The sequence below is a fragment of the Salmo salar genome, chromosome 10 (genome assembly GCF_965601325.2).
Source record: "Salmo salar chromosome 10, fSalSal1, whole genome shotgun sequence".
Lineage (NCBI taxonomy): Eukaryota > Metazoa > Chordata > Actinopteri > Salmoniformes > Salmonidae > Salmo > Salmo salar.
Genome location: NC_138300.1, coordinates 4,322,470 through 4,350,443, shown reverse-complemented (window position 1 = coordinate 4,350,443; position 27,974 = coordinate 4,322,470). Strand labels below are relative to the sequence as shown.

The window sequence follows — 27,974 nt, the reverse complement described above, 5'->3', positions numbered from 1 at the left end:
TTTTTTTTAATGAAATAGTGGTGTGTAGGGTTAGTTGGTGGTGCAATGATTAATATTTATTTTCATTTTACGAACAAGAATAATTCATATAGTTGAATGTACTATAGGTTGGCCGTGACTGGTCTCACACTTCAGTACAGTAGGTGGCAGTGTAGGCAATCCGCCAACCCATTCCCAACGAAGAAGAGCGCCTCTCTCCCTCCAGTCAACAAGGAAAGGTGTCGTTTTCAAGACTGCAACAAACTGGTAGCTATTTGAGGTGCTGTTGAAATAACATTCATTTCCTAAATAGAGATTAATGGACGTTGGCCTGAAAAGCACTGATTACAAATGATTGAAATCTTTATGCACATTTAGGTAGCTAGTTAGCAAGCCTGTCTTGACTTCTCATAATTGGCTAGCTAACCTGCCAGGCAGCCAGCAGTTAGCTAGCAGCTACAGTACCTCTTTTGAAACATGACAACACATAAGTGAAGTAGCTAGCCAACGTAGTTCGTTGAAGGTGACATTGAAGCTGGCTTGTTTTATGTTTTTTTCCACACTGAGCAAATGGCTTGCCGAGTAACGTTAGCTGCCTATGTAGCATGCTGTAACCAGCTAGTTGGCTAAGTATGTCTGCAGCTAGTTAGCTAGTCATGTTCTATGCTGTCAGACGGATTTAAAAAAAACATGTTTTACTAGGCAAGTTAACACATTATTTACAATGACGGCCTACAAAAATGCCTTCTGCGGGGACGGGGATTAAACATACATTAAGTAAAAATATAGGACAAAACGCACATCACGACAAGGGACAACACAACATAGCATGGCAACAACACATTGTTCTGGGGTCGAAATAATCAAGGGACACAACAGTGTAAAGCTGTTGGGAAATAGCCGTAAGAATCGGACTACACGCTAATTACCAGTACCGAGTCGATGTGTGAGGGTACTAGGTAATTGAGAGCTATGTAGCGTTACATAACGTATACAGTACGAGTCAAAAATGTGGATAGCCTACTCATTCCAGGGTTTTTATTTTATTTTTACAATTTTCTACATTGTAGAATAATAGTGAAGACATCAAAACTATGAAATAACACATGGAATCATGTAGTAACCAAAAAGTGTTGTGTTGTGACAAGGTAGAGGTGGTACAGAAGATATACCAAATATGGCTAAGACCAAGTCCATATTATGGCAAGCTCAAATTAACAAAGAGAAATTACAGTCCATTCATTACTTTAACCCTTGTATTGTCTTAAGTGTCAAACGACCCGCCACTATGTTTAACAGCAGAGAAAACCCCCTAAATTATGTTTTTTAAACTTGAAATTTGATGACTTTTCCTTGAGTGACCCCAACATTAGAAAAAGTGAAACATAAAATAATTTACACACCAAAAAAAAACACACACACACACACAATGAGAAATTGAGATTGTGTGCTACTGATTGAAGTAGGATAAAACAAAAATGTGCATGTGCAGCGTCTCCCCTCTACGACCCCACACATGACTCAAGTTCACAGACAAAATAAAAACAATTTCAGACAAAATAAACATTTCTTGAAAACATTGTTTGCTAATGGTGAATGCAGTCAGAGGCTATAAAGGTGCTGCAGATGACAGTCCCTCCAGTTCTCTCTGCTGAAGCCATTAGTGCACGTTTCAGTGCCCAACAGGTCGTAGATCTGAGTTTTCTTTCTTCAGATGTCCAGGAGGAACAAGAGAACAATGGTTTAGAAGAGGTATCTGAAGAAGATGGGGAAGAACACAACCCAGAGCACGATGCATCATCTGCAGATGGAGAAATCCCCCAAGCTGAAAGATACATTTTTGTCAAAGAACAGCAAAATACCATGGTCCTTGTCACCATATGACAACCAGGGCAGGATGGCAGCACAAATGTCATAAGGATGGCCCCAGGGCACACAAGGCATGCAGTTGCCCAGGACATTGCCTCAACATTCTACATGTTCACACCAGCCATTGAAAAAATCATCCTGGAAATGACAAATTTGGAGGGTTTCCGTAAATAACGAGACAACTGGAAAAGGATGGATGAGATTGACCTGCGTTCCTACATAGGGCTGCTAATCTTAGCGGGCGTGTATAGGTGGCGAGGCTACATGTAGTCTCTGGGATGCAGAGAGTGGAAGGGTGATTTTCCGTGCCACGATGCCACTGAAAGTCTTTCACACGTTCTCAAGAATGCTAAGATTTGATAACTGAGTCAAGACGTGTGAGAGACAAACTGGCAGCCATAAGAAGTGGGGGGAGCGTCTGCCATACCTCTACAACCCTGGCCCTAAAGTAACAGTGGATGAGCAAATGGTTCCATTCAGAGGTACATTTTTATATCTGTAATGTAAGTGATTCACTCTTAATTTTATGTATTGCTGTAACATTGATTTATGTGATTAGTATCAGTGTCACAGAAAACAATTACTGATAGTAATCTCTTTTGTCTAAAGGTCGCTGTCCTTTCCGGCAGGAAATGCCCAGCAAGCCAGCAAAGTATGGCGTCAAGATATGGGTGACCTGTGACGCACAGTCCAGCTACGCTTGGAAGATGCAAGTCTACACAGGGAAGCCGACCAGTGGAGGCCCGGAGAAGAACCAGGGGATGCAGGTTGTGCTTGATGTGTCAGATGGACTGAGGGGGCACAATGTCACGGGTGCCAATTTCTTCACCTCTTATCAACTCAGCCAGCAGCTCAAAGAAGAAGAAGATCACCATGGTTGGCGCAGTTAGAAAGAACAAGCCTGAGCTCCCCCCTGTACTCCTAGAAACAAGGGGGAGAGAGGCCTTCTCATCAAAGTTTGCCTTCACCACCACCACTCTAGTTTCGTACCTTGCAAAGAGAAACAAGAATATGGTCCTCCTGAGCACACTGCACAAAATGGCTGAGATCAGTGATCATAAGGACAGGAAGCCAGACATCATCCTGGACTACAACCACAACAAAGGTGTGGACAAGGTGATTGGAACTTACAGCTGCAGGATGACTGCCCACTGGTCATCTTCCATAACCTCATTGATGTGTCCTCATACAATGCCTTCATGATATGGAACAAGATCAACCTTACCTGGATGCCTGATAAGCGGAACAAGAGGGTGTTCCTGGAGCAGCTGGGAAAGGCACTTGTAACCCCACACATTCAAAGAAGGGAGAGCCAAAGGACTGTAAAACAAATACTATGTGCTGCACATGTGAGAAATACATCTGCAAAGTCCATGCGCACACACTTGCATACTTTCCTACATGTGCTAATTAGAGTTCATTGATTTATGTTCACGTTTTTGTTTTGTATCTAGTTTATTCTTATTTATTGTTTATACACCTTGTGGCTGGGGGCAATCGTTAAAACATGTGACAAGACCAGTATTTTGTAGTTGAATTCCTCATTGAACAGTATATAAGAATATCACTATGTTGCCAAAAAAGTTAAAAGGCTATTATTGTTTCCCTTCAATAAAATGCATTTAAGACTACTTTTTCACATTTCTGATTCTTTCTTAGGCTATACAAGTGCTGTCTCTTGCAAAAAAAAATGTTTACACCTATGCAGTACCTTTAGCAATAATAATAATAATAAACCTCTACTTTAGTAAAGAACTATTGACAGGTGTGTTGTAATAAAAACAAGTAGTGTAGACTGCATTTAATCATTGTTTCTGCATTGTGACGAGGGAAAACCCAGATATTTACAACGTTTGAAGAATGACGGGTTGTTTCTTCATGCAAATATATTTGGGGTTAAATTCTATTAAGCTACTTTATTTTAGGGGTTTAGTGAAGGCGGGTAATTTTTTTTACCCTTAGGACAAGGGGAGTATACAGAATGTTAAGACTACACAAGGGTTTAAGACATGAAGGTCAGTCAATCTGGAGAATTAAGGACTTTGAAAGTTTCTTAAATTGCAGTTGCAAAAACCATCAAGTGCTATGATGAAACTGGCTCTCATGAGGACTGCCACAGGAAAGGAAGACCCAGAGTTACCTCTGCTGCAGAGGATACGTTAATTAGAGTTAACTGCACCTCAGATTGCAGCCCAAATAAATGCTGATTTACAGAGTTCAAGTAACAGACACATCTCAACATCAACTGTTCAGAGGAGACTGTGTGAATCAGGTCTTCATGGTCGAATTGCTGCAAAGAAACCACTACTAGGACACCAATAATAAGAAGGGACTTGCTTGGGTCAAGAAAAACAAGCAATGGACGTTAGACTGGTGGAAATCTGTCATTTGGTATGATCAGTCCAAATTTGAGATTTTTGGTTCCAACCGCCGTGTCTTTGTGAGACGCAGAGTAGGTGAACGGATGATTGCCGCCTGTGTGGTTCCCACCGTGAAGCATGGAGGTGGTGGTGCTTTGCTGGTGACACTGATTTATTTACAATTCAAGGCACACTTAACCAGCATGGCTACCACAGCATTCTGTAGCGATACGCCATCCCATCTGGTTTGGTCTTAGTGGGACTATCATCTGTTTTTCAACAGAACAATGACCCAACACACCTCCAGGCGGGGGAGGGGTTATTTGACCAAGAAGGAGAGGGATGGAGTGCTGCATCAGATGACCTGGCCTCCACAATCACCCGATCTCAACCCAATTGAGATGGTTTAGGATGAGTTGGACCGCAGAGTGAAGGAAAAGCAGCCAACAAAGGCTAAGCATATGTGGGAACTGTTGGAAACGCATTCCAGGTGAAGTTGGTTGAGAGAATGCCAAGAGTGTGCAAAACTGTCATCAAAGGATGGCTACCTTGAAGAATCTGAAATACAAAATATATTTTAATTGAACGCTTTTCTGTTACATGATTCCATATGCGTTATTTCATAGTTTTGATGTCTTCACTATTATTCTACAATGTGGAAAATCGTAAAAAATTAAGAAAAACCCTTGAATGAGAAGGTGTTAACTTTTGACTGGTACTGTAGGTAGGGATAAAGTGACTAGGCAACAGGATAGATGAACAGTAGCAGCAGCGTAGTGCCTTTGGCAAAGTTTTCAGACCCCTTGACTTTTTCCAAAATTTTGTTAGGTTACAGCCGTATTCTAAAATTGATGAAATCATTTATTTTTCCCCTCATCAATCTACATATAAGATCCCATAATGACAAAGCAAAGACAGGATTTTAGAAATGTTTGCTAATAAACAGAAATATTACATTTACATAAGTGTAAGATGGCGCCGGAGAGGATGGCTGCCGTTTCATGGGCTCTTAATTAACCAACAGTGCTGTTTTGTTTGTTTTCTAAGCATTGTTTGTAACTTATTTTGTAGATAATGTTGCAGCTACCATCTCTTATGACAAAAAGATCTTATGGAAATCAGAACAGCGATTACCCACCTTGAATTGGACGAATAATTTATCTTTAATGAGTCGGACGAGAGGGATTTACTCCAGACACCTGAACAGGCCCTAACCCCTGTCATTCGCAGAAGATAAGAGACAGAAAAGATATCGCGGAAAGAGATCGGGGTGCCTTGTGAGGATCCGCAGATGATTGGTTAATCTGCCCTCGCCATCCGTACTACTGGCCAACGTACAATCGCTGGAAAATAAATTGGACGTGCTAACGTATATACATATATCTTACCAACGGGACATTAAAAACAGTAATATCTTATGTTTCACTGAGTCGTGGCCAAACAACGACATGAAAAACATACATCTGGCGGGTTATACACTACACTGGCGGATTTTAACAGCTGCCTCTGGTAAGACAACGGGTGACAGTCTATGTATATTTGTAAACAACAGCTGGTGCACGATATCTAAGGAAGTCTCGAGGTTTTGCTCGTCTGAGGTAGTGTGGTCAACAGCTTATCATGAGATACTCTATCTACCTAGAGAGTTTTCATCTGTATTTTTTGTAGCTGTCTACATACCACCACAGACCGATGCTGGCACTAAGACCGCACTCAATGAGCTGTATACTGCCATTTGCAAACAGGAAAACGCTCATCCAGAGCCAGCGCTCCTAGTGGCCGGGGACTTCAAGGCAGGGAAACAAATCCGTTTTACCTCATTTCTATCTGCATGGTAAATGTGCAACCAGAGGGAAAAACACTCAAGACCACCTTTACTCCACACGCAGAGACGCGTACAAAGCTCTCCCTCGCCCTCCATTTGGCAAATCTGACCATAACTTTATCCTCCTGATTCCTGCTTACAAGCAAAAATTAAAGCAGGAAGCACCAGTGACTAGATCAATAAAAAAAAGTGGTCATATGAAGCAGATGCTAAGCTACAGGACTGTTTTGCTAGCACAGACTGGAATATGTTCCGGGATTCTTCCGATGGCATTGAGGAGTACACCACATCAGTCTCTGGCTTCATCAATAAGTGCATCGATGACGTCGTCCCCACAGTGACTGTATGTACATACCTCAACCAGAAGCCATAGAGTACAGGCAACATTCGCACTGAGCTAAAGGGTAGAGCTGCCGCTTTCAAGGAGCGAGACGCTAACCCGGAAGCTTATAAGAAATCCGCTATGCCCTCCGACGAACCATCAAACAGCCAAACCCTCAATACAGGACTGAGATCGAATCATACTACACCGGCTCTGATGGTCGACGCGCAGCTGTGGCAGGGCTTGCAAACTATTAGACTACAAAGGCAAGCACAGCCGAGAGCTGCCCAGTGACACAAGCCTACCAGACGAGCTAAATTACTTTTATGCTTGCTTCAAAGCAAGTAACACTGAAACATGCATGAGAGCACCAGCTGTTCCTGAAGACTGTGTGATCACGCCCTCCGCAGCCGATGTGAGTAAGAACTTTAAACAGGTCAACATTCACAAGGCCGCAGGGCCAGGCGGATTACCAGGATGTGTACTCCGAGCATGCGCTGCTTCACTGACATTTTCAACCTGTCCCTGACTGAGTCTGTAATACCAACATGTTTCAAGCAGACCACCATAGTCCCTGTGCCCAAGAACATTAAGGTAACCTGCCTAAATGGCTACTGACCCGTAGCACTCATGTCTGTAGCCATGAAGTGCTTTGAAAGGTTGGTCACGGCTCACAACACCATCATCCCAGAAACCCTAGACCCACTCCACTTTGCATACCGCCACAACAGATCCACAGATGATGCAATCTCAATAGCACTCCACACTGCCCTTTCACACCTGGACAAAAGGAACACCTATGTGAGAATGCTATTCATTGACAACAGCTCATCACTTAGCTAAGGAACCTGGGACTAAACACCTCCCTCCGCAACTGGATCCTGGACTTCCTGACGGGCCGCCCCCAGGTGGTAAGGGTAGGTAACAACACATCCGCCACGCTGATCCTTAACATGGGGGCACCTTGGGTGCGTGCTCAGTCCCCTCCTGTACTCCCTGTTCACTCATGACTGCACGGCCAGGCATGACTCCAACACCATCATTACATTTGCCGATGACACAACAGTGTGGTAGGCCTGATCACCAACAACGACGAGACAGCCTATAGGGAGGAGGTCAGAGACCTGGCCGTGTGGTGCCAGGACAACCTCTCCCTCAACGTGATCAAGACAAAGGAGATGATTGTGGACTATTAGGTAAAAGAGGTCCGAGCACGCCCCCATTCTCATCGACGGGGCTGCAGTGGAGCAGGTTGAGAGCTTCAAGTTCCTTGATGTCGACATCACCAACAAACTAACATGGTCCAAGCACACCAAGACAGTCGTGAAGTCTCCCCCTCGGGAGACTGAAAAGATTTTGCATGGGTCCTCAGATCCTCAAAAGGTTTTACAGCTGCACCATCGAGAGCATCCTGACCGGTTGCATCACTGCCTGGTATAAAAGCTGCTCGGCCTCCGACCACAAGGCACTACAGAGGGTAGCGCTTACGGCCCAATACATCCCTGGGGCCAAGCATCCTGCCATCCAGGACCTCTATACCAGGTGGTGTCAGAGGAAGGCCCTAAAAACCTATTCCCCCTCGGGAGACTGAAAAGATTTGGCATGGGTCCTCAGATCCTCAAAAGGTTCTACAGCTGCACCATCGAGAGCATCCTGACTGGTTGCATCACTAGTCATAGACTGTTCTCCCTGCTACCGCACAGCAAGTGGTATCGGAGTGCCAAGTCGAGGTCCAAGAGGCTTCTGAACAGCTTCTACCCCCAAGTCATAAGACTACTGAACATCTAATCAAATGGCTACCCAGTCTACAGTGAGGGAAAAAAGTGTTTGATCCCCTGCTGATTTTGTACGTTTGCCCACTGACAAAGAAATTATCAGTCTATAATTTTAATGGTAGGTTTATTTGAACAGTGAGAGACAGAATAACAACAAAAAAATCCAGAAAAACACATGTCAAAAATGTTATAAATTGATTTGCATTTTAATGAGGGAAATAAGTATTTGACCCCCTCTCAATCAGAAAGATTTCTGGCTCCCAGGTGTCTTTTATACAGGTAACGAGCTGAGATTAGGAGCACACTCTTAAAGGGAGTGCTCCTAATCTCAGCTTGTTACCTGTATAAGACACCTGTCCACAGAAGCAATCAATCAATCAGATTCCAAACTCTCCACCATGGCCAAGACCAAAGAGCTCTCCAAGGATGTCAGGGACAAGATTGTAGACCTACACAAGGCTGGAATGGGTGAGAAGGTGACAACAGTTGGTGCGATTATTCGCAAATGGAAGAAACACAAAAAAAACTGTCAATCTCCCTCGGCCTGGGGCTCCATGCAAGATCTCACCTCGTCAATGATCTCAAGGCAGCTGGGACCATAGTCACCAAGAAAACGATTGGTAACACACTACGCCGTGAAGGACTGAAATCCTGCAGCGCCCGCAAGGTCCCCCTGCTCAAGAAAGCACATATACATGCCCGTCTGAAGTTTGCCAATGAACATCTGAATGATTCAGAGAACAACTGGGTGAAAGTGTTGTGGTCAGATGAGACCAAAATGGAGCTCTTTGGCATCAACTCAACTCGTCGTGTTTGGAGGAGGAAGAATGCTGCCTATGACCCCAAGAACACCATCCCCACCGTCAAACATGGAGGTGGAAACATTATGCTTTGGGGGTGTTTTTCTGCTAAGGGGACAGGACAACTTCACCGCATCAAAGGGACGTACCGTCAAATCTTGGGTGAGAACCTCCTTCCCTCAGCCAGGGCATTGAAAATGGGTCGTGGATGGGTATTCTAGCATGACAATGACCCAAAACATACGGCCAAGGCAACAAAGGAGTGGCTCAAGAAGAAGCACATTAAGGTCCTGGAGTGGCCTAGCCAGTCTCCAGACCTTAGTCCCATAGAAAATCTGTGGAGGGAGCTGAAGGTTTGAGTTGCCAAACGTCAGCCTCGAAACCGTAATGACTAGGAGAAGATCTGCAAAGAGGAGTGGGACAAAATCCCTCCTGAGATGTGTGCAAACCTGGTAGCCAACTACAAGAAACGTCTGATCTCTGTGATTGCCAACAAGGGTTTTGCCACCAAGTACTAAGTCATGTTTTGCAGAGGGGTCAAATACTTATTTCCCTCATTAAAATGCAAATCATTTTATAACATTTTTGACATGCGTTTTTCTGGATTCTTTTGTTGTTATTGTGTCTCTCACTGTTCAAATAAACCTACCATTAAAATTATAGACTTATCATTTCTTTGTCAGTCGGCAAATGTACAAAATCAGCAGGGGATCAAATACTTTTTTCCCTCACTGTAAGTATTCAGACCCTTTGCTATGAGACTCGAAATTGAGCTCAGGTGCATCCTGTTTCCATTGATCATCCTTGATGTTTCTACAACTTAATTGGAGTATTTAAATTCATTGGACATGATTTGAAAAGGCACACCTGTCTATATAAGGTCCCACAGTTGACAGTGTATGTCAGAGCAAAAACCAAGCCATGAGGTCGAAGGAATTATCCGTAGAGCTCTGAGACAGGAGTGCCGAGGCACAGATTGATGAAAAACTGCTCCAGAGCGCTCAGGACCTCAGACTGGGGTGAAGCTTCACTTTCCAACAGGAGAATGACACTAAGCACACAGCCAACACAATGCAGGAGTGGCTTCGGGACAAGTCTCTGAATGTCCTTGAGTGGCCCAGCCAGAGCCCAGACTTGAACCCGATCAAACATCTCTGGAGAGAACTGAAAATAGCTGTGCAGCGACACTCCCCATCCAACCTGACACAGTTTGAGAGGATCTGCAGAGAAGAATGGGAGAAACTCCCCAAATACAGGTGTGCCAAGCTTGTAGCGTCATACCCAAGAAGACGAGGCTGTAATCGCTGCCAAAGGTGCTTCAACAAAGTACTGAGTAAAGTGTCTGAATGCTTATGTAAATGTCCTCAGCATAAGGTGCACCTGTGTAATGATCATGCTGTTTAATCAGCTTCTTGATATGCCACACCTGACAGGTGGATGGATTATCTTGACAGAGGAGAAATGCTCACTAACAGGGATGTAACACATTGTGCACAAAATGAGAGAGAAGCTTTTTGTTCGTATGTAACATTTTGAGGATCTTTTATTTCAGCCCATGAAACCAACACTTTACATGTTACGTTTATATTTTTGTTCAGTGTAGCTACATATTGAACTTTCATTCTCTCAGGCCAGGGGCACAATGTATGTATTTATGGTTGCATCAGAATCACTGTTATAATCATTGGCCAGTACGGAGAATTAAGTAAAACCACAAGTCCAAATCCCTGTCTCCATCCATGGCTAATGTCGAAAGGGGACAATTTTAGCTAGGTAGCCACCGGAGGACAACACAACAATTCAAGTTGTTTCTGTCAATGATATATTGGAGTGAAGCCAAATCCAAACTGGCTTCCCTTGACCCTTTTTTTTTTTTTAAATCAAGGGAGGCCAAATGCTTGCTTCTTTTGCATTCAATGCTACGGGGTGGCAACAATATCACTCTTTTTGACCAGACAGCATCATACGGATGGCCTAAACAGAGGGGCTCTGATTTCTCCGATGAGATACATTCAGCCTCTTGCGAATTGAAGAAAAAGTATGAAACAGAGACGAAAGATATAAAATGTATTTGAGAAACTTGGCTTCCATAAATGCACTCCACTGAGAGAACAGTATGACTTGGGTGGCTGGAGTCGTAGACAATTTGAAGGGATTTCCTCTTACACTGCCTGGTATAGAGGTCCTGGATAGCAGGGAGCTCTACCACACTACCCTCTGTAGCGCCTTGCGGTCAGATGCCGAGCAGTTGCCATACCAGGCGGTGATGCAGCCAGTCAAGATGCTCTCAATGGTGTAGCTGGAGATCTTTTTGAGGATCTGAGGACACATGCCAAATCTATTCAGCCTCCTGAAGAGGAAGAGGCATTTTGTTGTGCCTTCTTCACGCCTGTTGGTGTGTGTGGACAATGTTAATTCCTTAGTGATGTGAACACAGAGGAACATGAAGCTCTCAACCTACTCCACTACAGCCCCGTGGATCGTGGCATGCTTGACCCTCTGTTTCCTGTAGTCCATGATGGGCTCCTTTGTCTTGCAACATTGAGTGAGAGGTTGTTGTCCTGGCAGGTCACTGACTTCCCTATAGACTGTCTCATCGTCGTCGGTGATCAGGCCTACCACCGTCATGTTGTCAGTAAACTTGATGTTGGAGTCGTGCGTGGCCATGCAGTGAACGGAGGGTACAGGAGTGGCCCGCGTGTTGAGGGTCAGCATGGCGGATGTGTTGTTGCCTACCCTCACTATATGGGGGCGGCCTGTTAGGAAGTCCAGGATCCAGTTGCAGAGGGAGGTGTTCAGTTCCAGGGTCCTGAGCTTGGAGGGCACTATGGTGTTGAACACTGAGCTGTGGTCAATGAACAGCATTCTCTGATAAATCGATAAGATTGAAGTACTGCTAGTTTTGTCTTTTTCATCAGCATGCTAGGCTAGCTAATTCTATAGCAGCCCATTGGATTCCATGAAAATGCGACGCCTAGAATTGGTTGCTTTAATATTAGCTTGCCTAAAATGCTGACGGAAAGGTTTCATTGTAATGCTCCTCGTTTTTAATCTTCTTGATTTGTCAGTTGGCATAATTAGTACACTGACATCTCCCATCACTGGATTGAGGTACATTTTCCAAGACATATCTCGCGCTGTCCTGATCGTGGCATCGCCACGCTCTGACTAGAGAATGTAATTAACATGTAGTCGAATTCTTATAGCTACAAGGGAAACAGAGTTAACCCGTCTGGGCCAGTGGGACGCTTGCGTCCCACCCTAATCAACAGCCAGTGGAATCGCGTCGCGCTAAATGCAAAACCTCATAAATGCTATAACTTCAATTTCTCAAACATATGACTATTTTACACCGTTTTATAGATACACCTCTCCTGAATCGAACCACGTTGTCCGATTTCAAAAAGGCTTTACAGCAAAAGCAAAACATTAGATTATGTCAGCAGAGTACCCAGCCAGAAATAATCACACAGCCATTTTCAAAGCAACTAGCATGCATCACAAATACCCAAAACACAGCTAAATGCAGCACTAACCTTTGACAACCTTCATCAGATGACACTCCTAGGACATCATGTTACACAACACATGCATTTTTTGTTCGATAAAGTTCATATTTATATATAAAAACAGCATTGCGCATGACGTTCAGAAAATCTTTTCCCTCAAATGCTTCCGATGAATCAGCGCTACAATTTACAAAATTACTAATCGAAAACATTGTTAAAATGTAATATTGTCATTCAAAGACTTATAGATTAACATGTCCTGAATGCCATCTCTTTGCCAGATTTAAAAATAACTTTACTGGGAAATCACACTTTGCAATAAACGACGTGGTATGCCCAGAAAAAAAGTCTAGGCTATAAATGTTGGAGCCATCTTGGAACGATCAACCATCAAAAATACTATTGTAAATAATCCCTTACCTTTGATTATCTTTATCAGAAGGCACTTCTAGGAATCCCAGGTCCATAACAAATGTAGTTTTGTTCAAAAAAGTTAATAATTTATGTCCCAATAGTGTTAGCGCGCTCCGAAGTCTAGTGAAAATGTACCGTGTGCGTCTGACTTGTCGTCAGGAATGAGCCAAAAAAATATATTTAAGTTCGTTCAAACATGTCAAACGTTGTATAACATAAATCTTTAGGGGCTTTTTCAACCAGGGCTTCAATAATATTCCATTGGGACGATTGCATTGTCTTTCAAAACGTTTCGAAAAGGGAGAGTACCCATGGGCGCCGACGTCACAATGGTAATGGCCCATCCCCTGTGACCAAGATAAACATCGTCTCTTTCAGTCAATTTTGATAGTAGGAGACTCAAACCACTTTGTAAAGACTGGGGACATCTAGTGGAAGATTGATTCACAAGCCCCTGTGTGTTTCAATGGCAAATGTTTGAAGTGATATCCACACATCAGATTTCAGTTTCCTGTCAGGATTTGTCTCAGGGTTTTGACTGCCATATGAGTTCTGTTATACTCACAGACACCATTCAAACAGTTTTAGAAACTTTAGGGTGTTTTCTATCCAAATCAAACAATTATATGCATATTCTAGTTACTGGGCAGGAGTAGTAACCAGATTAAATCGGGTACTTTTTTTTATCCGGCCGTGCAAATACTGCCCCCTATCCCCAACAGGTTAAGTGGAGTAGCTAGCTAGCTAGTTGTACATTGCTGTCATTCTGAAACTAGACTTTCACCTCTGGCCCAGTAACCTGCTACTGCTGGTGACTTAGTGGGGGGTCAGAGAGAAATAACCCTGTGTGTCTGCTTACAGGGATCCAGGCAGAGAGAAAGTGGTGGAAGGAGACGGCTGGACTGACAATGACCACTGAAGGGGATCCCAGCCTCTCGGCCAAACTGCTGCAACTGGTGCTCCTGTCCACCTATTGGGGCATGCAGATCTGGTTTACCTGCATATCTAGTAAGTACCTTGACCTCTGATCCCCTTAACCCTGTGAGAGGGTGTGTGTTGGGGTGTGTGATGGACAGTACTCCTATAGGGCTCCTGTGTGTTTTTGATCAGGCATTGTGATGGACAGCCACCTGAACAGACACACATTTGGTTTGATCCAGAGCAGACTGGTTCCGTTCTACCTTCACCTGGGCTCTCTCTGTGCCTTCCTCAACCTGACGCTGTTCGCTGTCTACCACCCTGCAGACCTGCTAGATGACAGAGAGGCCTTCCAGGTAACCCTGACCCTTGACCCTACCACCCTGCTAGATGACAGGGAAGATTTCAATTGCATACTCATCTCCTTCTCAAAACCCATTGGATTAGAAAGCCAGAGGTCCCTCCCTTCAGACCTTCTCCTCCAATGGGTTATGAAAAGGAGAGGACGTGAGAAGTATGCAACAGATTCTCCCAGGGAGACCTTCCAGGGACACAAGGAGTCCTGACCGTGGGAGAATCCTCTCCTCATAACCCATTGGAGAAGGTCTGAAGGGAGGGACCTCTGGCTTTCGAGAAGGAGACGAGTATGCAATTTAGATTCTTCCCCAGATCTGTAACCTTGTCAGGGACTCGATTACATCTGGAGTCATTCCTCTAATCAGCTATGCAGCTGCTTTCATACATACTTTGTCTCTCTCTCTGTAGATTGGGGTATACTTCCTGTGTGTGTCAGTAGCAGCGGTCAACGCCCAGTGGTTCGGTCAGATGACATCAGAGATAATGGAAGACATGCATCTAATGGAGCAAGCCCAAGGATTGGGCCAGGACATTGGTCTGTCTACCAATAGGGAGGCTTACGCCAAACTGTGTGAGACAGACGGTAGATACAGGCGTCTGTCTGGTCGGCTGTGGCTTTACAGACTATTGTCTTCGCTGTGTAACATCTGCTGCATTACCTGCAATGCATACAGCCTGTACTACCAAGCAGAGAACCTTACTTCACTATAGCACAGTTACTAAGTCTGCAGTATCTATTGGCTGGGGAAATAAGGATGGTAAGTCCACGGGTGGCTGGAATGAATGGTAGGGACACATTAAAATCATGGTTTCATACCATTCACATTACTATGAGCCGCCCTACCCTCACCAGCCTCCTGTGGTTAAATCTAGCAACACTCGGGTTTGTTCTTTTTCAAGTTATCAGCCATTTTAATCTTCTACTAGAGGAGAGGTGGATGGGTGTATTTTATTATACTAGAGGAGAGGTGGATGGGTGTATTTTATTATACTAGAGGAGAGGTGGAGGGGTGTATTTTATTATACTAGAGGAGAGATGGAGGGGTGTATTTTATTATACTAGAGGAGAGGTGGAGGGTTGTATTTTATTATACTAGAGGAGAGGTGGAGGGGTGTATTTTATTATACTAGTGGAGAGGTGGAGGGGTGTATTTTATTATACTAGAGGAGAGGTGTATTTTATTCTACTAGAGGAGAGGTGGAGGGGTGTATTTTATTCTACTAGAGGAGAGATGGAGGGGTGTATTTTATTATACTAGAGGAGAGGTGGAGGGTTGTATTTTATTATACTAGAGGAGAGGTGGAGGGGTGTATTTTATTATACTAGTGGAGAGATGGAGGGGTGTATTTTATTATACTAGAGGAGAGGTGGAGGGGTGTATTTTATTCTACTAGAGGAGAGATGGAGGGGTGTATTTTATTATACTAGAGGAGAGGTGGGGGGGTGTATTTTATTATACTACCAGAGGAGAGGTGGAGGGATGTATTTTATTATACTAGAGGAGAGAAGGAGGGGTGTATTTTATTATACTACCAGAGGAGAGGTGGAGGGGTGTATTTTATTATACTAGAGGAGAGGTGGAGTGGTGTATTTTATTCTACTAGAGGAGAGGTGGAGGGGTGTATTTTATTATACTACCAGAGGAGAGGTGGAGGGGTGTATTTTATTATACTACCAGAGGAGAGGTGGAGGGGTGTATTTTATTATACTAGAGGAGAGATGGAGGGGTGTATTTTATTATACTAGAGGAGAGGTGGAGGGGTGTATTTTATTATACTAGAGGAGAGGTGGAGGGGTGTATTTTATTATACTAGAGGAGAGGTGGAGGGCTGTATTTTATTATACTAGAGGAGAGGTGGAAGGGTGTATTTTATTATACTAGAGGAGAGGTGGAGGGGTGTATTTTATTCTACTAGAGGAGAGGTGGAGGGGTGTATTTTATTCTACTAGAGGAGAGGTGGAGGGGTGTATTTTATTATACTAGAGGAGAGATGGAGGGATGTATTTTATTATACTAGAGGAGAGGTGGAGGGGTGTATTTTATTATACTAGAGGAGAGATGGAGGGGTGTATTTTATTCTACTAGAGGAGAGGTGGAGGGGTGTATTGTATTATACTAGAGAGATGAAGGGGTGTATTTTATTATACTATAGGAGAGATGGAGGGGTGTATTTTATTATATTGTAAGTCGCTCTGGATAAGAGCGTCTGCTAAATGACTTAAATGTAAATGAGAGGTGGAGGGGTGTATTTTATTATACTAGAGGAGAGGTGGAGGGGTGTATTTTATTATACTAGAGGAGAGGTGGAGGGGTGTATTTTATTATACCAGAGGAGAGGTGGAGGGGTGTATTTTATTATACTACCAGAGGAGAGATGGAGGGGTGTATTTTATTATACTAGAGGAGAGGTGGAGGGGTGTATTTTATTATACTAGAGGAGAGGTGGAGGGGTGTATTGTATTATACTAGAGGAGAGGTGGAGGGGTGTATTGTATTATACTAGAGGAGAGATGAAGGGGTGTATTTTATTATACTAGAGAGATGAAGGGGTGTATTTTATTATACTAGAGGAGAGGTGGAGGGGTGTATTTTATTATACTAGAGGAGAGGTGGAGGGGTGTATTTTATTATACTAGAGGAGAGATGGATGGGTGTATTTTATTATACTAGAGGAGAGGTGGATGGATGTATTTTATTATACTAGAGGAGAGGTGGAGGGGTGTATTTTATTATAATAGAGGAGAGATGGAGGGGTTTATTTTATTATACTAGAGGAGAGATGGATGGATGTATTTTATTATACTACCAGTGGAGAGGTGGAGGGGTGTATTTTATTATACTACCAGAGGAGAGGTGGAGGGGTGTATTTTATTATACTACCAGAGGAAAGATGGAGGGGTGTATTTTATTATACTACCAGAGGAGAGGTGGAGTGGTGTATTTTATTATACTAGAGGAGAGGTGGAGGGGTGTATTTTATTATACTACCAGAGGAGAGGTGGAGGGGTGTATTTTATTATACTACCAGAGGAGAGGTGGAGGGGTGTATTTTATTATACTACCAGAGGAGAGGTGGAGGGGTGTATTTTATTATACTACCAGAGGAGAGGTGGAGGGGTGTATTTTATTATACTAGAGGAGAGGTGGAGGGGTGTATTTTATTATACTACCAGAGGAGAGGTGGAGGGGTGTATTTTATTATACTAGAGGAGAGGTGGAGGGGTGTATTTTATTCTACTAGAGGAGAGGTGGAGGGGTGTATTTTATTCTACTAGAGGAGAGGTGGAGGGGTGTATTTTATTATACTACCAGAGGAGAGGTGGAGGGGTGTATTTTATTATACTAGAGGAGAGGTGGAGGGGTGTATTTCATTATACTACTAGAGGAGAGATGGAGGGGTGTATTTTATTATACTAGAGGAGAGGTGGAGGGGTGTATTTTATTATACTAGAGGAGAGGTGGAGGGGTGTATTTTATTATACTACCAGAGAGGTGGAGGGGTGTATTTTAGTATACTACCAGAGGAGAGGTGGAGGGGTGTATTTTATTATACTACCAGAGGAGAGATGGAGGGGTGTATTTTATTATACTACCAGATGAGAGATGGAGGGGTGTATTTTATTATACTAGAGGAGAGGTGGAGGGATGTATTTTATTATACTACCAGAGGAGAGATGGAGGGGTGTATTTTATTCTACTAGAGGAGAGGTGGAGGGGTGTATTTTATTATACTAGAGGAGAGGTGGAGGGGTGTATTTTATTATACTACCAGTGGAGAGGTGGAGGGGTGTATTTTATTATACTACCAGAGGAGAGGTGGAGGGGTGTATTTTATTATACTAGAGGAGAGGTGGAGGGGTGTATTTTATTATACTAGAGGAGAGGTGGAGGGGTGTATTTTATTATACTAGAGGAGAGGTGGAGGGGTGTATTTTATTATACTAGAGGAGAGGTGGAGGGGTGTATTGTATTATACTAGAGAGATGAAGGGGTGTATTTTATTATACTAGAGGAGAGGTGGAGGGGTGTATTTTATTATACTACTAGAGGAGAGATGGAGGGGTGTATTTTATTATACCAGAGGAGAGGTGGAGGGGTGTATTTTATTATACTACCAGAGGAGAGGTGGAGGGGTGTATTTTATTATACTAGAGGAGAGGTGGAGTTTGTATTTTATTATACTACCAGAGGAGAGGTGGAGGGGTGTATTTTATTATACTACCAGAGGAGAGGTGGAGGGGTGTATTTTATTATACTACCAGAGGAGAGGTGGAGGGGTGTATTTTATTATACCAGAGGAGAGGTGGAGGGGTGTATTTTATTATACTACCAGAGGAGAGGTGGAGGGGTGTATTTTATTATACTACCAGAGGAGAGGTGGAGGGGTGTATTTTAGTATACTACCAGAGGAGAGGTGGAGGGGTGTATTTTATTATACTACCAGAGGAGAGATGGAGGGGTGTATTTTATTATACTACCAGAGGAGAGATGGAGGGGTGTATTTTATTATACTAGAGGAGAGGTGGAGGGGTGTATTTTATTATACTAGAGGAGAGGTGGAGGGGTGTATTTTATTATACTACCAGAGGAGAGGTGGAGGGGTGTATTTTAGTATACTACCAGAGGAGAGGTGGAGGGGTGTATTTTATTATACTACCAGAGGAGAGATGGAGGGGTGTATTTTATTATACTACCAGATGAGAGATGGAGGGGTGTATTTTATTATACTAGAGGAGAGGTGGAGGGATGTATTTTATTATACTACCAGAGGAGAGATGGAGGGGTGTATTTTATTCTACTAGAGGAGAGGTGGAGGGGTGTATTTTATTATACTAGAGGAGAGGTGGAGGGGTGTATTTTATTTTACTAGAGAGGTGGAGGGGTGTATTTTATTCTACTAGAGGAGAGGTGGAGGGGTGTATTTTATTATACTACCAGAGGAGAGGTGGAGGGGTGTATTTTATTATACTAGAGGAGAGGTGGAGGGGTGTATTTTATTATACTAGAGGAGAGGTGGAGGGGTGTATTTTATTATACTACCAGTGGAGAGGTGGAGGGGTGTATTTTATTATACTACCAGAGGAGAGGTGGAGGGGTGTATTTTATTATACTAGAGGAGAGATGGAGGGGTGTATTTTATTATACTAGAGGAGAGGTGGAGGGGTGTATTTTATTATACTAGAGGAGAGGTGGAGGGGTGTATTTTATTATACTAGAGGAGAGGTGGAGGGGTGTATTTTATTATACTAGAGGAGAGGTGGAGGGGTGTATTGTATTATACTAGAGAGATGAAGGGGTGTATTTTATTATACTAGAGGAGAGGTGGAGGGGTGTATTTTATTATACTAGAGGAGAGGTGGAGGGGTGTATTTTATTATACTAGAGGAGAGATGGATGGGTGTATTTTATTATACTAGAGGAGAGGTGGATGGATGTATTTTATTATACTAGAGGAGAGGTGGAGGGGTGTATTTTATTATAATAGAGGAGAGATGGAGGGGTTTATTTTATTATACTAGAGGAGAGATGGATGGATGTATTTTATTATACTACCAGTGGAGAGGTGGAGGGGTGTATTTTATTATACTACCAGAGGAGAGGTGGAGGGGTGTATTTTATTATACTACCAGAGGAAAGATGGAGGGGTGTATTTTATTATACTACCAGAGGAGAGGTGGAGTGGTGTATTTTATTATACTAGAGGAGAGGTGGAGGGGTGTATTTTATTATACTACCAGAGGAGAGGTGGAGGGGTGTATTTTATTATACTACCAGAGGAGAGGTGGAGGGGTGTATTTTATTATACTACCAGAGGAGAGGTGGAGGGGTGTATTTTATTATACTACCAGAGGAGAGGTGGAGGGGTGTATTTTATTATACTAGAGGAGAGGTGGAGGGGTGTATTTTATTATACTACCAGAGGAGAGGTAGAGGGGTGTATTTTATTATACTAGAGGAGAGGTGGAGGGGTGTATTTTATTCTACTAGAGGAGAGGTGGAGGGGTGTATTTTATTCTACTAGAGGAGAGGTGGAGGGGTGTATTTTATTATACTACCAGAGGAGAGGTGGAGGGGTGTATTTTATTATACTAGAGGAGAGGTGGAGGGGTGTATTTCATTATACTACTAGAGGAGAGATGGAGGGGTGTATTTTATTATACTAGAGGAGAGGTGGAGGGGTGTATTTTATTATACTAGAGGAGAGGTGGAGGGGTGTATTTTATTATACTACCAGAGGAGAGGTGGAGGGGTGTATTTTAGTATACTACCAGAGGAGAGGTGGAGGGGTGTATTTTATTATACTACCAGAGGAGAGATGGAGGGGTGTATTTTATTATACTACCAGATGAGAGATGGAGGGGTGTATTTTATTATACTAGAGGAGAGGTGGAGGGATGTATTTTATTATACTACCAGAGGAGAGATGGAGGGGTGTATTTTATTCTACTAGAGGAGAGGTGGAGGGGTGTATTTTATTATACTAGAGGAGAGGTGGAGGGGTGTATTTTATTATACTACCAGTGGAGAGGTGGAGGGGTGTATTTTATTATACTACCAGAGGAGAGGTGGAGGGGTGTATTTTATTATACTAGAGGAGAGGTGGAGGGGTGTATTTTATTATACTAGAGGAGAGGTGGAGGGGTGTATTTTATTATACTAGAGGAGAGGTGGAGGGGTGTATTTTATTATACTAGAGGAGAGGTGGAGGGGTGTATTGTATTATACTAGAGAGATGAAGGGGTGTATTTTATTATACTAGAGGAGAGGTGGAGGGGTGTATTTTATTATACTACTAGAGGAGAGATGGAGGGGTGTATTTTATTATACCAGAGGAGAGGTGGAGGGGTGTATTTTATTATACTACCAGAGGAGAGGTGGAGGGGTGTATTTTATTATACTAGAGGAGAGGTGGAGTTTGTATTTTATTATACTACCAGAGGAGAGGTGGAGGGGTGTATTTTATTATACTACCAGAGGAGAGGTGGAGGGGTGTATTTTATTATACTACCAGAGGAGAGGTGGAGGGGTGTATTTTATTATACCAGAGGAGAGGTGGAGGGGTGTATTTTATTATACTACCAGAGGAGAGGTGGAGGGGTGTATTTTATTATACTACCAGAGGAGAGGTGGAGGGGTGTATTTTAGTATACTACCAGAGGAGAGGTGGAGGGGTGTATTTTATTATACTACCAGAGGAGAGATGGAGGGGTGTATTTTATTATACTACCAGAGGAGAGATGGAGGGGTGTATTTTATTATACTAGAGGAGAGGTGGAGGGGTGTATTTTATTATACTAGAGGAGAGGTGGAGGGGTGTATTTTATTATACTACCAGAGGAGAGGTGGAGGGGTGTATTTTAGTATACTACCAGAGGAGAGGTGGAGGGGTGTATTTTATTATACTACCAGAGGAGAGATGGAGGGGTGTATTTTATTATACTACCAGATGAGAGATGGAGGGGTGTATTTTATTATACTAGAGGAGAGGTGGAGGGATGTATTTTATTATACTACCAGAGGAGAGATGGAGGGGTGTATTTTATTCTACTAGAGGAGAGGTGGAGGGGTGTATTTTATTATACTAGAGGAGAGGTGGAGGGGTGTATTTTATTTTACTAGAGAGGTGGAGGGGTGTATTTTATTCTACTAGAGGAGAGGTGGAGGGGTGTATTTTATTATACTACCAGAGGAGAGGTGGAGGGGTGTATTTTATTATACTAGAGGAGAGGTGGAGGGGTGTATTTTATTATACTAGAGGAGAGGTGGAGGGGTGTATTTTATTATACTAGAGGAGAGGTGGAGGGGTGTATTTTATTATACTACCAGTGGAGAGGTGGAGGGGTGTATTTTATTATACTACCAGAGGAGAGGTGGAGGGGTGTATTTTATTATACTAGAGGAGAGGTGGAGGGGTGTATTTTATTATACTAGAGGAGAGGTGGAGGGGTGTATTTTATTATACTAGAGGAGAGGTGGAGGGGTGTATTTTATTATACTAGAGGAGAGGTGGAGGGGTGTATTTTATTATACTAGAGGAGAGGTGGAGGGGTGTATTGTATTATACTAGAGAGATGAAGGGGTGTATTTTATTATACTAGAGGAGAGGTGGAGGGGTGTATTTTATTATACTACTAGAGGAGAGATGGAGGGGTGTATTTTATTATACTACCAGAGGAGAGGTGGAGGGGTGTATTTTATTATACTAGAGGAGAGGTGGAGTTTGTATTTTATTATACTACCAGAGGAGAGGTGGAGTTTGTATTTTATTATACTACCAGAGGAGAGGTGGAGGGGTGTATTTTATTATACTACCAGAGGAGAGGTGGAGGGGTGTATTTTATTATACTAGAGGAGAGGTGGAGGGATGTATTTTATTATACTACCAGAGGAGAGGTGGAGGGGTGTATTTTATTATACTGGAGGAGAGGTGGAGGGGTGTATTTTATTATACTACCAGAGGAGAGATGGAGGGGTGTATTTTATTATACTACCAGAGGAGAGATGGAGGGGTGTATTTTATTATACTAGAGGAGAGGTGGAGGGATGTATTTTATTATACCAGAGGAGAGATGGAGGGGTGTATTTTATTATACTAGAGGAGTTATTCTACTAGAGGAGAGGTGGAGGGGTGTATTTTATTATACTAGAGGAGAGGTGGAGGGGTGTATTTTATTATACTAGAGGAGAGGTGGAGGGGTGTATTTTATTATACTAGAGGAGAGGTGGAGGGATGTATTTTATTATACTACCAGAGGAGAGGTGGAGGGGTGTATTTTATTATACTAGAGGAGAGGTGGAGGGGTGTATTTTATTATACTAGAGGAGAGGTGGAGGGGTGTATTTTATTATACTACTAGAGGAGAGATGGAGGGGTGTATTTTATTATACTAGAGGAGAGGTGGAGGGGTGTATTTTATTATACTAGAGGAGAGGTGGAGGGGTGTATTTTATTCTACTAGAGGAGAGGTGGAGGGATGTATTTTATTATACTAGAGGAGAGATGGAGGGGTGTATTTTATTATACTAGAGGAGAGGTGGAGGGGTGTATTTTATTCTACTAGAGGAGAGGTGGAGGGGTGTATTTTATTATACTAGAGGAGAGGTGGAGGGGTGTATTTTATTATACTAGAGGAGAGGTGGAGGGGTGTATTTTATTATACTACTAGAGGAGAGATGGAGGGGTGTATTTTATTATACTAGAGGAGAGGTGGAGGGGTGTATTTTATTATACTAGAGGAGAGGTGGAGGGGTGTATTTTATTCTACTAGAGGAGAGGTGGAGGGATGTATTTTATTATACTAGAGGAGAGATGGAGGGGTGTATTTTATTATACTACCAGAGGAGAGGTGTATTTTATTATACTACCAGAGGAGAGATGGAGGGGTGTATTTTATTATACTACCAGAGGAGAGGTGGAGGGGTGTATTTTATTATACTAGAGGAGAGGTGGAGGGGTGTATTTTATTATACTAGAGAGGTGGAGGGGTGTATTTTATTATACTAGAGGAGAGATGGAGGGGTGTATTTTATTATACTACCAGAGGAGAGGTGGAGGGGTGTATTTTATTATACTAGAGGAGAGGTGGAGGGGTGTATTTTATTATACTAGAGGAGAGGTGGAGGGGTGTATTGTATTATACTACCAGAGGAGAGATGGAGGGGTGTATTTTATTATGCTAGAGAGGTGGAGGGGTGTATTTTATTATACTCGAGGAGAGGTGGAGGGATGTATTTTATTATACTACCAGAGGAGAGGTGGAGGGGTGTATTTTATTATACTACCAGAGGAGAGGTGGAGGGGTGTATTTTATTATACTACCAGAGGAGAGGTGGAGGGGTGTATTTTATTATACCAGAGGAGAGATGGAGAGGTGTATTTTATTATACTACTAGAGGAGAGGTGGAGGGGTGTATTTTATTATACTAGAGGAGAGGTGGAGGGGTGTATTTTATTATACTAGAGGAGAGGTGGAGGGGTGTATTTTATTATACTACTAGAGGAGAGATGGAGGGGTGTATTTTATTATACTAGAGGAGAGGTGGAGGGGTGTATTTTATTATACTAGAGGAGAGGTGGAGGGGTGTATTTTATTCTACTAGAGGAGAGGTGGAGGGATGTATTTTATTATACTAGAGGAGAGATGGAGGGGTGTATTTTATTATACTAGAGGAGAGGTGGAGGGGTGTATTTTATTATACTAGAGGAGAGGTGGAGGGGTGTATTTTATTATACTAGAGGAGAGGTGGAGGGGTGTATTTTATTATACTACTAGAGGAGAGATGGAGGGGTGTATTTTATTATACTAGAGGAGAGGTGGAGGGGTGTATTTTATTATACTAGAGGAGAGGTGGAGGGGTGTATTTTATTCTACTAGAGGAGAGGTGGAGGGATGTATTTTATTATACTAGAGGAGAGATGGAGGGGTGTATTTTATTATACTACCAGAGGAGAGGTGGAGGGGTGTATTTTATTATACTACCAGAGGAGAGATGGAGGGGTGTATTTTATTATACTACCAGAGGAGAGGTGGAGGGGTGTATTTTATTATACTAGAGGAGAGGTGGAGGGGTGTATTTTATTATACTAGAGAGGTGGAGGGGTGTATTTTATTATACTAGAGGAGAGATGGAGGGGTGTATTTTATTATACTAGAGGAGAGGTGGAGGGGTGTATTTTATTATACTAGAGGAGAGGTGGAGGGGTGTATTGTATTATACTACCAGAGGAGAGATGGAGGGGTGTATTTTATTATGCTAGAGAGGTGGAGGGGTGTATTTTATTATACTCGAGGAGAGGTGGAGGGATGTATTTTATTATACTACCAGAGGAGAGGTGGAGGGGTGTATTTTATTATACTACCAGAGGAGAGGTGGAGGGGTGTATTTTATTATACTACCAGAGAGGTGGAGGGGTGTATTTTATTATACCAGAGGAGAGATGGAGAGGTGTATTTTATTATACTACTAGAGGAGAGGTGGAGGGGTGTATTTTATTATACTAGAGGAGAGAAGGAGGGGTGTATTTTCTTCTACTAGCTGAGAGGTGGCGGGATGTATTTTATTGAACGATTAGAGATGGCATAGCTTTTGGCTTTGCAACTTTTAAATTGAATCAAAGGTATACTTCGGTAATGAAAACCTTTATCTACTTCCCCAGAGTCCTATTAACGCAAGGATACTTTCGTGAGCTAATGCTAACTAGTGTTAGCGCAATGACTGGAAGTCCATGGTATCAGCTATCATGCACCATAGACCCAGTCATTGCGTTCATCGGACTCTGGGTAAGTAGATAAAGGTTTAAATTTCCAAAATCCCTTTAATGTAGAGCTGATGTGGATGGTGTCATTAAAGCAAGAGATTCTGTTTACAGTTCTTTTTAAAGTCACATTTACACAACCCTCATCTACCGGTAGAAATTAGGGGGTGGGTGAGGTCATTACTCTCCTGCAGGACTCAGCCTATCCTGTGGGGCTGCCATGGGGACCTCCAGGTGCGTCTTTGATGTCATCTCCTGAGAACCCTCCAACCTGTGTGTTGGCTTCATAGAGGTAGAAAGGACTCCTCTGTGCCACAATGGATTCTGTGACAGCATGGGTAGCGCCATCTCAATTTGAAAGTAGTCAATTTTCTTTTGTGTTTGAAAAAAGCGTATTGCTGAACCAAATGTTGTGATTCATTTCTTGGCTACTAGATTTACAAACCATAGGCAACACAATTCACTCCCAACCCATAGAGACCCCACTCAGTTGACTTTTCTACATTGTAGAATAATAGTTAAGACAAACTATGAAATAACACATGGAATCATGTGTTAAATAAATCAAAATATGAGATTCTTGACAGTAGCCACCCTTTGCCTTGACAGCTTTGTATTCTCTCAACCAGCTTCATGTGGTAGTCACCTGGAATACATTTACATTTTAGTCATTTAGCAGACGCTCTTATCCAGAGCGACTTACAGTAGTGAATACATTGCATTTTTTATTTTTGTACTGGCCCCCCGTGGGAATCGAACCCACAACCCTGGCGTTACAAACACCATGCTCTACCAACTGAGCCACAGGGAATACATTTAAATTAACAGCTAATTAAAAGCTAATGTGTAGAATTTCTTTCCTTCTTAATGTGTTTGAACCAAAGTAGGGGTGGTATACAGAAGATAGCCCTATTTGGTAAAAGACCAAGTCCATATAATACAAGAACAGCTCAAATAAGCAAAGAGAAAAAACAGTTAGTCAACACAGAAAATGTCTTCAAGTGCAGTTGCAAAAACCAAGCGCTATGATGAAACTGGCTCTCATGAGGATCGCCATAGGAAAGGAAGACCCAGAGTTACCTCTGCTGCAATAAAGTTAGTTACCAGCTTCAGAATTCAAGTAACAGACATCTCAACATCAACTGTTAAGAGACTGCGTGAATCAGGCCTTCATGGTCAAATTTCTGCAAAGAACCCACTACTAAAGGACACCAATAAGAAGACATGCTTGGTCAAAGAAACACAAGCAAAGGACATTAGACCAGTGGAAATCTGTCCTTTGCTTGGGCAAAGAAACACAAGCAAAGGACATTAGACCAGTGGAAATCTGTCCTTTGGTCTGATGAGTCCAAATTTGAGATTTTTGGTTCCAACCGCCGTGTCTTTGTGAGATGCAGAGTAGGTGAACGGATGATCTCCGCATGTGTGGTTCCCACTGTGAAGCGTAGAGGTGATGGTGCTTTGCTGGTGACACTGTCTGTGATTTATTTTGAATTCAAGGCACACTTAACCAGCATGGCTACCACAGCATTCTGTAGCAATACGCCATCCCATCTGGTTTGGTGAGACTATCATTTGTTTTTCAACAGGACAATGACCCAACACACCTCCAGGCTGTGTAAGGGCTATTTGACCAAGGAGAGTGATGGAGTGCTGCATCATATGACCTGGCCTTCACAATCACCCAACCTCAACCCAATTGAGATGGTTTGGAATGAGTTGAACTGCAGAGTGAAGGAAAAGCAGCCAACAAGCACTCAGCACATGTGGGAACAGCATTCCAGATGAAGCTGGTTGAGAGAATGCCGAGTGTGCAAAGCAGTCATCAAGGCAAAGGGTGGCTACTTTGAAGAATCTAAAATATATTTAGATTTGTTTAACACTTTTTTGGTTACTACATGATTCCATAGATGTCTACACTTATTTTACAATGTAGTAAAACCCTGGAAGCAGTAGGTGTCAACTTTTGACTGGTACTGTATATTTATTTGGTGTTACATGTACGAGTGGATTTCTTTTAATTTGGGGTGCTTTAATCAAATAAAGAAACAAACGTATCTGTTGTGCCCTTGAGCAAGACATTTAACCCCTAATATGCAGGGTTTTTCTGGATCAAAAAGGGTGGTGGGTGTGGCTGAATTTGAGCCCCCATCTTGGCGGGGGAAGAAATTTTATTTAAGCCAATTTCTCCATGGTGCTATAATACATTTTTGCAGTCTTAAAAGCAAATGTCCTGCAATTCTATGCATTTTACTATCGCTAATGCTGTGTTCAAACAAATCAATACCGCTTAATTGCTTTTGAAATGTAATTCTCCCTGACTGTCAAGATTTTTTGTGATTGTTAGTTAAATATAGTTCCATTTGGTTTTAGTCATTTGTTTACATAAATCCAGTGTAAGAAATAAAAAAATATTTAACGTATACCTCGGGTTTCAATCGAAAATCCGCACAGGGTTCCACATCCACGCAGTGATTGCCGATGAGAGGGGTCATTTCATTCGAGGGGGTGGCGTGGAACGTATACATTAGGCTTCACCTGCTACTGCTGTGTGCCCCCCCCCCCCCCCCCGTGCTGCTTTTAGCCT

At 42.7% G+C, this 27,974-nt stretch overlaps 1 protein-coding gene and 1 non-coding gene across 14 annotated transcripts; one reads left to right on the top strand and one right to left on the bottom strand.

Annotated features, from left to right (window-relative positions):
- si:ch211-121a2.4 (transmembrane protein 205) lies at nt 1-27,810 on the top strand. 13 transcript variants are annotated; one of them, XR_014378970.1, is made up of 6 exons: nt 135-259; nt 13,715-13,861; nt 13,964-14,127; nt 14,537-16,467; nt 16,505-24,692; nt 24,758-27,810. XR_014378970.1 is itself a non-coding variant. In XM_014123872.3 (5 exons), exons 2-5 carry the CDS (start codon nt 13,762-13,764, stop codon nt 26,982-26,984), a joined length of 399 nt encoding a protein of 132 aa, XP_013979347.1. In that variant the 5' UTR covers nt 135-259; nt 13,715-13,761; the 3' UTR covers nt 26,985-27,810. The 13 variants fall into 13 exon arrangements, 1 of the variants encoding a protein (XP_013979347.1); XR_014378968.1 differs by having other exon boundaries at nt 14,537-17,483; nt 17,521-24,692; XR_014378973.1 differs by having other exon boundaries at nt 14,537-18,433; nt 18,619-24,692.
- Nucleotides 26,118-26,198, bottom strand: trnat-ugu (transfer RNA threonine (anticodon UGU)). The gene has a single exon. It is a non-coding gene; the product is annotated as a tRNA-Thr (tRNA).
- Nucleotides 27,811-27,974: the final 164 nt, after the last annotated feature.